This window comes from Salmo salar, chromosome 05 (genome assembly GCF_965601325.2).
Source record: "Salmo salar chromosome 05, fSalSal1, whole genome shotgun sequence".
Lineage (NCBI taxonomy): Eukaryota > Metazoa > Chordata > Actinopteri > Salmoniformes > Salmonidae > Salmo > Salmo salar.
The window spans coordinates 45,966,923-45,979,897 of NC_138295.1; the positions used below are offsets into that span (position 1 = coordinate 45,966,923).

Genomic DNA, 12,975 nt, shown 5'->3' on the forward strand with positions numbered 1-12,975 from the left:
TCCTTCGAATACTTCTGGATAATTGTCATTCAGACCCAAGTTTTCTTCGACTGGGTTCCAGTAAAAGACTTAATAACCTTTTGGAAGAATGCTATCCATTAACCTGTTAGGGCTAGGGGGCAGTATTGACACGGCTGGATAAAAAACATACCCGATTTAATCTGGTTACCACTCCTACCCAGTAACTAGAATATGCATATACTTATTACATATGGATAGAAAATACCCTAAAGTTTCTAAAACGGTTTGAATGGTGTCTGTGAGTATAACAGAACTCAAATGGCAGGTCAAAACCTGAGAGATTCCTTTACAGGAAGTGGCCTGTCTGACCATTTCTTGAAATTCTTTTCCATCTCTATCTTTTACTAAGGATCTCTGCTCTAACGTGACACTTCCTACGTCGTCCATAGGCGCTCAGAGCCCGGGAAAAACCTGAATGTCGTCATCCCAGCCCCAGGCTGAAACACATTATCGCCTTTCTCAAGTGGCCGATCAAGGGACTCTGGGCTTAGGCGCGTGACCCGACCGCCCCCGCCTTTGTGATTTTTTCCTCTGTTTGCCGAAAAGGAGATTCCCTGTCGGAATATTATCGCTTTTCTACGAGAAAAGTGGCGTAAAAATTGATTTTAAACAGCGGTTAACATGCTTCGAAGTACGGTAATGGAATATTTAGAATTTTTTGGTCACGAATTGCGCCATGTGCGCGACCCTTCTTTACCATTTCGGATAGTGTCTGGAACGCACGAACAAAACGCCGCTATTTGGATATAACGATGGATTATTTTGGACCAAACCAACATTTGTTATTGAAGTAGCAGTCCTGGGAGTGCATTCTGACGAAGACAACAAAAGGTAATCAAACTTTTATAATAGTAAATATGATTATGGTGAGTGCTAAACTTGCCGGGTGTCTAAATAGCTAGCCCGTGATGCCTGGGCTATGTACTTAGAATATTGCAAAATGTGCTTTCACCAAAAAGCTATTTTAAAATCGGACATATCGAGTGCATAGAGGAGGTCTGTATCTATAATTCTTAAAATAATTGTTATGCTTTTTGTGAACGTTTATCGTGAGTAATTTAGTAAAATGTTAGCGAATTCCCCGGAAGTTTGCAGGGGGTATGCTAGTTCTGAACGTCACATGCTAATGTAAAAAGCTGGTTTTTGATATAAATATGAACTTGATTGAACAAAACATGCATGTATTGTATAACATAATGTCCTAGGGTTGTCATCTGATGAAGATCATCAAAGGTGAGTGCTGCATTTAGCTGTCTTCTGGGTTTTTGTGACATTATATGCTAGCTTGAAAAATGGGTGTCTGATTATTTCTGGCTTGGTACTCTGCTGACATAATCTAATGTTTTGCTTTCGTTGTAAAGCCTTTTTGAAATCGGACAGTGTGGTTAGATTAACGAGAGTCTTGTCTTTAAATAGCTGTAAAATAGTCATATGTTTGAGAAATTGAAGTAATAGGATTTTTAAGGTTTTGAAAATCGCGCCACAGGCTTCAAGTGGCTGTTACGTAGGTGGGACGAATTCGTCCCGCCTAGCCCAGAGAGGTTAAACTCTACCTCAGGATATTGGCTTTTTGGTTGCTCTTTTAAAATGCTTCTGAATCTGTTCATCTTTTTTTCACTGATTTTTCAGTGCATGTTCCAGGTCTGATTGCAACATTTCTTTATTTTGCAATCTGTTTTGTTAACCCTAAAAAAAGACAGGTGTGTTTGTAGATGAATAGATTTTGGACAAAACAAGTGGTAATTGTGGGGCTGGATTACTTCCAGTTCTCTGTTAACTCACTGCCATTACTCAGAGCTAGGACAATGGAGTTGGTATTGAGAAAGACCTCCTTGTGATTCTCTTGACATGGCCAGGCTTTTTGTCCAATGAATCCCATGGACACATGGCATCTTGTTTTCCCAACCAGGCAGTCGGAACGTTCTTACTCAGACAAATCAATAATGCATCACTCAAACAGCGCACATCATGACAGGGAAAAAATGGTGGAGTGGAGCATCACAGGAGCACAGATGTTTAATTTTGCCTGCCTGAAACACGGACCTCAGACCTCGCCCCCTTTCTCAAAACAGCGAGTGGAACTTTAAGGATGGAATTTGCTGACTGGTCAGTGTGGCAACATGATCCACTCAGTGCCCAACACCCCTCGGCTTTCCCAGAACCCTGTGCTAACACTGAGTCCATCCACCAGCCTAGAGCCGCAGGGCTGCTAAAGGGGGAAGGAGACGCAGGCTGGATTCATATGTCTTTTTCTCTCCCTCTTTCTCTCCCTCTATTCCTCTCTCTCTCCCTCTCACCCACCCTCTCTTCCTCTCCTTCTCTCTCTCTTATTTCTGCCATGTAACAAATATCAAGAGGTCAGAGAGGCACTGTAGTAACTACACCATGTGTGTTGATTGCAACTGATTATTATTAATTTATAATTCAGGAGGATCTCTGAAAAATTATTTTCAGATAAGTCACTTCAGTAAAGGTGTGAATAGTGGATACACTGAGGAAAGTGTGGCTGTGATTTAAGTTCCCAGTGCTTAATGTAAACGTATCCACCTCCCAGCCCCGGGCTAGTGTTAACTGTTATGCTTTACCAATTGGGAGCAATTGACCTATTGACAGCGGTTGACATTACCTGTCTAAAGGATAGGCAGTGTGGTCTGTCTAAATGTGTAGTCATCACTCTGCTGGGTCACCCTAGGCTATGGGGAAGGAAGGAGTAAAAAGAGCGAGAGAATGTGGCTCTCAGGGGGTGTTTAGAAAACTATGGGTAGATAAAAGAGAGAATGTGTGTCTTGGTTTCCCAACCAGGTGACGATTGTGGTGGGCCTTTCTGTTGGGAAATGAAATGTGCTGAAATGTATTGTCCCACCATCGTTCCCTAGCTTTTGTCTTTGCATTTGACCAGAGCCATGGGCCCTGGCCAGAAGTAGTGCACTGAATAGGGTGCTATTTGGGATGGAGCCTGCTCTGATGGGAGGGAGAGCGAGACCAAAAAGAGTGCTCGCTGTCTGGGCGCGATGGTCTGGTCTGTCTGAGATACAGTATGTTGCTGTTGGCTCTGCAAAGCCCATGGTGGCAACATGAGAAATCCCACCAGTCCCTCATTCCTCCCCTCCCCAGGGGAAGGTAAAGGTTAGAGACCCAATCATCATCTTTTCCTTTCGCCCCTCTGTCATCTTTTCTCTGCTCTCTTGGACCACTTCAGCAGACAGTCACAATAATCTGGGAGCTCAAGGAAGTGATGTCAGTGAGCACTGCCCCTATATAGGGCCTTTACACCCTTCTGGGATATTGATGCCTTATTAATACCTAAGGGTTGAAACGTTGTATTAATAAAATCACCTGAGATCATGAACAGCAGTGTGCAGAGTTGTATTTTTTATATTTCATGAGTTCACCTATAAACCTGCAAAAAGTACCTAGATGTGTATATGTTTTTTAGCTTTTGTAGATCGAGGACTGGGCTGGGTTAAGAGCTAAGGAGTTTACATGTTACGCATTGTGTAAGACCCGTGCCAGTGTTTCAAAGTATGCGCATGTATGCAGGATGACTTTTTCTTGAGCAGATGGTCAGGGGGCCGGGACATAATTACAAATAATTGTAGACTGCAAGTTGACCGCAAGAAGCCCAAACAGAGATAACATATGACTAAAACATTATCATTGAGTTGCACCTCCTTTTGCCCTCAGAACAGCCTCGATTCATCGGGGCATGGACTATAAGGTGTTGAAAGCGTTCCACATGGATGATGGCACATGTTGTCTCGAATGCTTGCCACAGTTTTCAAGTTGGCTGGATGTCCTTTGGGTGGTGGACCATTCTTGATACACACAGGAAACTGTTGAGCATGAAAAACCCAGCAGCGTTTTAGTTCTTGGCACACTCAAACTGGTAAACGCCATGGGACCACGCAGCCATCATACCGCTCAGGAAGGAGATGCGTTCTGTCTCCTAGAGATGAACATACTTTGGTGCGAAAAGTGCAAATCAATCCCAGAACAACAGCAAAGGACCTTGTGAAGATGCTGGAGGAAACAGGTACAAAGTATCTATATCCACAGTAAAATGAGTCCTATATCGACATAACCTGAAAGGCCGCTCAGCAAGGAAGAAGCCACTGCTCCAAAACCACCATAAAAATAGCCGGACTACGGTTTGCAACTGCACATGGGGACAAAGATCGTACTTTTTGTAGAAATGTCCTCTGGTCTGATGAAACAAAAATAGAACTGTTTGGCCATAATGACCATCGTTATGTTTGGAGGAAAAAGGGGAGTCTTGCAAGCTGAAGAACACCATCCCAACCGTGAAGCACGGGGGTGGCAGCATCATGTTGTGGGGGTGCTTTGCTGCAGGAGGGACTGGTGCACTTCACAAATTAGATGGCATCATGAGGGAGGACATCAGTCAGGAAGTTTAAAGCTTGGTCGCAAACGGGTCTTCCAAATGGACAATGAGCCCAAGAATACTTCCAAAGTTGTGGCAAAATGGCTTAAGGACAACAAAGTCAAGGTATTGGAGTGGCCATCACAAAGCTCTGTTCTCAATCCTATAGAACATTTGTGGGCAGAACTGAAAAAGTGTGTGCGAGCAAGGAGGCCTACAAACCTGACTTAGTTACACCAGCTCTGTCAGGAGGAATGGGCCAAAATTCACCAAACTTATTGTGGGAAGCTTGTGGAAGGCTACCCGAAACGTTTGACCCAAGTTAAACAATTTAACCTCTTACATCTAGACGTTCCGCTAGCGGAACACCTGCTCCAATATCCAATGATAGGCGTGGCGCGAATGACAAATTCCTCAAAAATACAAAAACTTAAATTTTTCAAACATATGACTATTTCACAGCATTTTAAAGACAAGACTCTCCTTTATCTAACCACACTGTCCGATTTCAAAAAGGCTTTACAGCGAAGCAAAACATTAGATTATGTCAGCAGAGTACCCAGCCAGAAATAATCACACACCCATTTTTCAAGCTAGCATATAATGTCACAAAAACCCAGAAGACAGCTAAATGCAGCACTAACCTTTGATGATCTTCATCAGATGACAACCCTAGGACATTATGTTATACAATACATGCATGTTTTGTTCAATCAAGTTCATATTTATATCAAAAAACAGCTTTTTACATTAGCATGTGACGTTCAGAACTAGCATACCCCCCGCAAACTTCCGGGGAATTTACTAAATTGCTCACGATAAACGTTCACAAAAAGCATAACAATTATTTTAAGAATTATAGATACAGAACTCCTCTATGCACTCGATATGTCCGATTTTAAAATAGCTTTTTGGTGAAAGCACATTTTGAAATATTCTAAGTACATAGCCCAGCCATCACGGGCTAGCTATTTAGACACCCGGCAAGTTTAGCCTTCACCAAAATCAGATTTACTATAACAAAAATGTTATTACCTTTGTTGTCTTCGTCAGAATGCACTCCCAGGACTGCTACTTCAACAACAAATGTTGGTTTGGTCCCAAATAATCCATCGTTATATCCGAATAGCGGCGTTTTGTTCGTGCGTTCCAGAAACTATCCGAAATGGTAAATCAGGGTCGCGCTCATGGCGCAATTCGTGACAAAAAAATTGTAAATATTCCATTACCGTACTTCGAAGCATGTCAACCGCTGTTTAAAATCAATTTTTATGCAATTTATCTCGTAAAAAAGCGATAATATTCCGACAGGGAATCTCCTTTTCGGCAAACAGAGGAAAAATCACAAAGATGGGGGCGGCCAGGGCACGCGCCTAAGCCCACAGTCCCTTGATCGGCCACTTGAGATAGGCGATAATGTGTTTCAGCCTGGGGCTGGGATGACGACATTCAGGTTTTTCCCGGGCTCTGAGCGCCCATGGAAGATGTAGGAAGTGTCACGTTAGAGCAGAGATCCTTTGTAAAAGATAGAGATGGCAAAGAAGTTCAAGAAATGGTCAGACAGGCCACTTCCTGTAAAGGAATCTCTCAGGTTTTGACCTGCCATTTGAGTTCTGTTATACTCACAGACACCATTCAAACAGTTTTAGAAACTTTGGAGTGTTTTCTATCTAAAGCCAATAATTAGATGCATATTCTAGTTACTGGGCAGGAGTAGTAACCAGATTAAATCGGGTACGTTTTTTATCCAGCCGTGAAAATACTGCCCCCTAGCCATAACAGGTTAAAGGCAATGCTACCAAATACTAATTGAGTGTATGTAAACTTCTGACCCACTGGGAATGTAATGAAAGACATAAAAGCCGAAATACATCATTCTCTCTACTATTATTCTGACATTTCACATTTTTTAAATAAAGTGGTGATCCTAACTGACCTAAGACAGGGGATTTTTACTAGGATTAAATGTCAGGAAATGTCAGGAATTGTGAGTTTAAATGTATTTGGCTAAGGTGTATGTAAACTTCTGACTTCAACTGTAGATTCACCTGGTCAGTCTATGTATTGGAAAGAGCAGGTGTTCCTAACGTTTTTTCACTGCTTATATACTTTGGAACAGATTTCCAAAATAAAAATCACTTGGAGCTGATTTGCTGGTGTTTTTGCAATGTTTTATGTCCAATATTGAAACATTGTTTTTTGCTCTGAACACTTGGGGGGCCAAATAAAATCACCAGGGGGCAAATGTGGACCACCAGTTGGGGAACCCTGCTTGAGAGGGAGCACAGTGTCATTGCCTAGGGAACTAGTGCTATTTTGCATCCCATGTCTATAGTCACCCAACAAAATCCAGGTTGTCAAGTTGGCTATTGTAAAATTGCAAATTTGCCCTACCGCACACTGACCTTTGAAAAATGTGTTAATCTCATAAATGTATTGCTGTTTTCAACATTATTTTTCAATCATGCAATTCATTCCAGTGTTGTGTTTTATTAGTGATAACATATTGTAACCTATGGTAGGGGTAACTATGGTCTAGGAAGGTGTGGTAGGGTTAACCGATGGTATAGGACAGTGGTACACAACCTTTTTTGGTTACTGTACCACCAACTGAATTTTGCTCTGCCCGGAGTACCTCTGATGTACCCCCTCATGTGCGTCTTACCAGTAGCGCTATGGACTTATGAGTCTTCTCAAGTACTCCTGTGGATAGGCCAAGTACCCACAGAGTTCCTAGTACCCCTCGTTGGTAACCCCTGGTCTAGGATGATGTGGTAGGGTTTAACCTACAGTCTAGGGTGACGTGGTAGGGTTAATCTATGGTCTAGGATGGTGTGGGAGGCCTATCAGTTATCACCAGGCTCACCCTGACCTCCTCAAAGTGAAGACTCTGGCTCAGAGGACACATTAGCTCTAAGCCCTGCTTAATAATCAAAAGCATTCCACAGATCCCAACTCCCCTTCTCCAAGCCCTGATGCATGCCAGCAACAATATTGTGCATTGGACTCAGACCAAAGGTCCCTATCTGACTCACTGGCCAATAGACAGTGTATCTGCTGGGTAATTCTTCTTCCTCTTCCAGACTATGATCAGAGCCCAGACTCACAAGGATACAAGGACAGTCAGACCTCATTGACAATGTTGTCGTTGGTCAGCGGACATAGCCGAAAGGAATTATACTTTTGTTGTCATTAGTAGACATTCCAGACATGCGTTTCCCTTCCCTGCATACCTTAAGCCAGTATGCCATGAAAGGGAAGAAAGATAAATGGTAGTCTGCAGCTTAAAGAGAGATCTATTGAGAGACAGAGGAAAACAGGAGGCTTCTGCCTCTTTAAGGTACTTTAGATCCCCAAGTGGAGCCAGCAGCAGCAGCATAGGGTAATGCATTTAGGTTGAAATGGACAAAACAGATTGTGTTTTAAAAGGTCCAGCCTGCAATTTCCTCTCCCCACAATTCCCTCTGCTCCCCCTCTAACAACTTTCTCTCACTCACTCTCTATCTCTCTCTCATACACACACACACACACACACACACACACACACACACACACACACACACACACACACACACACACACACACACACACACACACACACACACAGACACACAGACAGACATTTACATAAACACATCCACACAGATCCTAAACTCACTCTGACAGACAATCTCATTAAATCGTTTTTTGGTAGTTTCTGTGTCATTCCACCAGAGAGAGGTAAAAAAATAATATTCCAGGGCCTCCCGAGTGGCACAGCGGTCTAAGGCACTGCATCGCAGTGCTTGAGGCATCACTACAGCCCCGGGTTCGATCCCAGGTTGTGTCACAGCCGGCTGTGACTGGGAGACCCATGAGGCGGTGCACAATTGGCCCAGCGGTTAGGGGAGGCCCTGGATTTCCTTGTCCCATTACGCTCTAGTGACTCCTTGTGGCGGGCCGGGCGCCTGCAAGCTGACTTCGTTCGCCAGCTGGACAGTGTTTCCTCTGACACATTGCTGCATCTGGCTTCCGGGGTTAAGCGAGCAGTGTGTCAAGAAGCAGTGCGGATTGGCAGGGTCGTGTTTCGGCGGATGCATGGCTCTCGACCTTCGCCTCTCCTGAGTCCGTAGGGGAGTTGCAGCGATGGGACAAGACTTTAACCACCAATTTGGATATCACGAAAAAGGGGTAAAAGTACAATTATTTATTTAAATAATAAAAATAATTCTAGAGCCAGTCCCTCCAACGTAAAGGAAAGCTCCTCAAAAATGTGTCTAATGTATGTTCAATTCGTCACTCTTGGCAAAAGAGGAGTGAAAAGCAGGGTTGTGCTTCTGTGATCTCTGGGAGGTGTGGTGATGTGGTATGGTTTTGTTGGGCCCCAGAGCCTCTCAGTATGAGCAACTCAATGGCTGCAATGAATTCCTGACTTTGACTAATTTATTTTCACACTTTCAAACTCCATCCGTCAGAATAGCGGTTCTCGTGCTCTCCTGTGAAAACAGTAGAGCGCTATCATCTTGGCAAGACTGGTAGTGCCCCCTCTAAACATTTTCCATAATTCTCTCTAGGATTATTCACTCATGATACCCAGTTCTGTGACATGATTGTCTGAAACAGATTTGAGGATGAATGGACATGATAGGAAGGTGACAGTCAAAGCTGAACAAACATTGTATTGCTTGAGATTTTTTTTCTTTTCGCATATGTTTCTCATCAAAGGCTTTATTGGACTGCATTTCATGCCAGTCATATCAATCAAATCTGGAATTAGCTTTAGGCTAATGGGCATTAGCATGACTCACAGCATGGTAGAGAGAGGGAGCTCTGGTAAGTGTTACTCTGGGGGGTTAACCCTGGAAGAATCAAATAACCACGGAGCACATTGTAGTGATACTGGCACACGCGCACACACACACACACATATAGCCCCCCCCCCCCCCCACACACACACACCACACACACACACACACACACACACACACACACACACACACACACACACCACACACACACACACAGAGTAGTAAGACCAGCACACAAACAACCCAGTGAGATCCACCCAGACACAGCATGGTAGGTGGTTACCATTTCCCCACAGACATAAACAGTGACACTATCAATGTCCTGCCTCCAGACGGGTGAGCCATGCAGTGTGTGGACTGGAGAAGCCAGCACTAAAGCCTCTCTCCGCACATCAACACGGCACAGCTAGCTCTATGGACGGCTAACACTAACCACATTAAACACTAGTTGTCCTGTAGTCAAACGTTTAATGTTAGCATTTTTCTTAGATTTATTTAACTTTGGCTATTAAAAAGGTTGACATTGGATGGTACGAGTGCTCAAGATGTGTGAGTTACGAGGCAGTAAAGGCTTGTTAACATTTACATTTACATTTAAGTCATTTAGCAGACGCTCTTAACCTCTGGTGCCCAGGGACTGAACTCTGTGTAAATGTTACTGTGTATCAGCGTGATGTGATTTATGCAGAAAGATGAGCCAGGATTCAGACATGCTGCTCACATGGATCTGTTTTAGACTGCTGGGATCCATATCCAGCATCACATTTATTTAAGAGGAGAGAATGGAGATGAAAGAAGACTGATCCCTTCTGTCTTTTCTTTTTGTCTGTCTGCCTTTCTCCCACTCTCCTATGCATACTCTCCCTTTTTTAAATCACCCCCTCAAATTCCCCCTCTCCGCTCCACCTTTCATTTAATCTTAACATCTCCTCACAGTCACACTTTTTCTAATCCTCAAATCAGGACACACCAGCTTCTGTTTAAGGTTGATGTTTTCATGGCTGGAACTTGATCTCAGTTCAGATTATAGTCGTTACCAGGCTCTGCTTTGTTCTGTTCTGTATGGCGGCCAATCTCTACCTGAAGTATGACACTGTAGCTACATATTACTGATTGATTCAGTTTTCTGTAAAATACTGTATGTCCCATTGTAACACACTTACATCTCCCTCTCCTGTCCCAGGCCCTCCCCGCGTGGCAGAGAAGATCGCCCACCGGCAGACGGTGCGGATCGGGCGCACCATGAAGCTGCAGTGCCCAGTGGAGGGCGACCCGCCACCCCTCATCATGTGGACCAAGGACGGCCGCAACATCCACAGCGGCTGGATGCGCTTCCGGGTGCTGCAGCAGGCACTGCGCATAAAAGATGTGGAGGCCGAGGACTCAGGCACCTTCATCTGCAAGGCCACCAATGGCTTCGGCAGCGTCAACATCAACTACACCCTCATCGTCATCGGTGAGTCCCCTCCCCATCCACCTAGCCTGATCTCAGATCTGCTGTCTTGGGGTGTGACAATGACCATAGGAGTTTGCAAGACAGAGTGAACAGATCTAAGACCAGGCTTCCATCCACTACCATACAGTCCAGTATCTCCTCCTCTCCCTGGATGGGAGCAAAGTGGCTCTAATATGTGTATGATTACACATGTCTGCTCTGCCATTGGTTAGTGGTTATAGTCATATCATGCTCATCAGTGGAATGGCTCTTCTTCCACATTCATGCTGTTGGAGAATCACAATCACCACCGTGACACCAGGCCAAGAAACGAGTGAACTTGACTTGAACAATAAGACACAGAAATACCCCTACATCTCTCCTCCTGTATTGTTCTCTGTGAACAGACAGGTCTAAAGAAACATGATAGGAAGAAAATGTTGTCTATTTTAGAAGAGAATAGCATACTGTGGCAGCCTAGGGGAGTCAGAGGTGAAATTCACAATAAAATAAAACATGCGGAGACCGTGTTGCGGTGCTTAACCTGTTATGGCTAGGGGGCAGTATTTTCACGGCTGGATAAAAAACGTACCCGATTTAATCTGGTTACCACTCCTACCCAGTAACTAGAATATGCATATACTTATTACATATGGATAGAAAACACCCTAAAGTTTCTAAAACTGTTTGAATGGTGTCTGTGAGTATAACAGAACTCATTTGGCAGGCAAAAACCTGACAAGGTTTCAGGCAGGAAGTGGCCTGTCTGACAAGGTGTCGTTCTTCTTGTCTCTGTTTATTGAAGAGTGAGGATCTTAGCTGTCCCGTGACACTTCCTACGGCTGCCATAGGGTCTCAGAAGGCGGTAAAAAGCTGAATCGTGGCTTTGCAGGCTCTGGCTGAAAAAAAGTAGCGCGTTTGGGTAGTGGCTGGTTACAGTACTGTGAGACTCAGGCTCGTGCCCGCGTCGACCGAAAGCTTTGTTTACTTACCTCTGTTTAGCTAAAAGGAGATTCCCGGTCGGAATATTATCGCTTTTTTACGAGAAAAATGGCATAAAAATGGATTTTAACCTCTATGGGCTAGGTGGGACGCTTCGAAGTACGGTAATGGAATATTTAGATTTTTTTTGTCACGAATTGCGCCATGCGCACGACCCTGATTTACCATTTCAGATAGTGTCTGGGACGCACAAACAAAACGCCGCTATTCGGATATAACGATGGATTATTTTGGACCAAACCAACATTTGTTATTGAAGTAGCAGTCCTGGGAGTGCATTCTGACGAAGATAACAAAAGGTAATCAAACTTTTATAATAGTAAACCTGATATTGGTGAGTGCTAAACTTGCCGGGTGTCTAAATAGCTAGCCCGTGATGCCTGGGCTATGTACTTAGAATATTGCAAAATGTGCTTTCACCAAAAAGCTATTTTAAAATCGGACATATCGAGTGCATAGAGGAGTTCTGTATCTATAATTCTTAAAATAATTGTTATGCTTTTTGTGAACGTTTATCGTGAGTAATTTAGTAAATTCTTAGTGAATTCGCCGGAAGTTTGCGGGGGGTATGCTAGTTCTGAACGTCACATGCTAATGTAAAAAGCTGGTTTTTGATATAAATATGAACTTGATTGAACAAAACATGCATGTATTGTATAACATAATGTCCTAGGGTTGTCATCTGATGAAGATCATCAAAGTTTAGTGCTGCATTTAGCTGTCTTCTGGGTTTTTGTGACATTATATGCTAGCTTGAAAAATGGGTGTCTGATTATTTCTGGCTTGGTACTCTGCTGACATAATCTAATGTTTTGTTTTCGTTGTAAAGCCTTTTTGAAATCGGACAGTGTGGTTTGATAAAGGAGAGTCTTATCTTTAAAATGCTGTGAAATAGTCATATGTTTGAAAAATTTAAGTTTTTGTATTTTTGAGGAATTTGTAATTCGCGCCACGCCTATCATTGGATATTGGAGCAGGTGTTCCGCTAGCGGAACATCTAGATGTAAGAGGTTAAACCAAAGTTGCGGGGAGGGGCAGCAGTCGTGGCAAACTGGGGAGTAAACCGTTGATAATACCCCACCAACACAAGGAAAGTTTTTACCTGCTTCTTTGTGGTGGGCTAAGGCCAGGTTGAAAGAGCCTCCACCTTTTGCTGCTGAGGTCTCAATCTGGGGACCCAGCGGCACTTCTGGAAGCCTTGGGGAGGGGGGTACACCAGATAGGGCAGTCACTCTCTCCCGGGGAGGGGCATGCCACTGCTTTAGCAGGTTCAAGTGATATAACTAAGTGGGTTTGCATCGCCCTAGTTGCTTTACTTTGTAGTTCACCGCATTCACTCATTCTTCACT

General features: G+C 43.7%; 1 protein-coding gene across 2 annotated transcripts in view; it reads left to right on the plus strand.

Moving 5' to 3' along the window:
* The window catches only part of LOC106604972 (fibroblast growth factor receptor-like 1), a 110,638-nt gene that overhangs the window by 24,841 nt on the left and 72,822 nt on the right, over positions 1 to 12,975 (plus strand). For both annotated transcript variants that reach the window (XM_045718267.2, XM_045718268.2), the window contains one exon: positions 10,373 to 10,645. In XM_045718267.2, the coding sequence (XP_045574223.1) occupies positions 10,373 to 10,645 (273 nt within the window). The remainder of the gene's footprint in view (positions 1 to 10,372; positions 10,646 to 12,975) is intronic.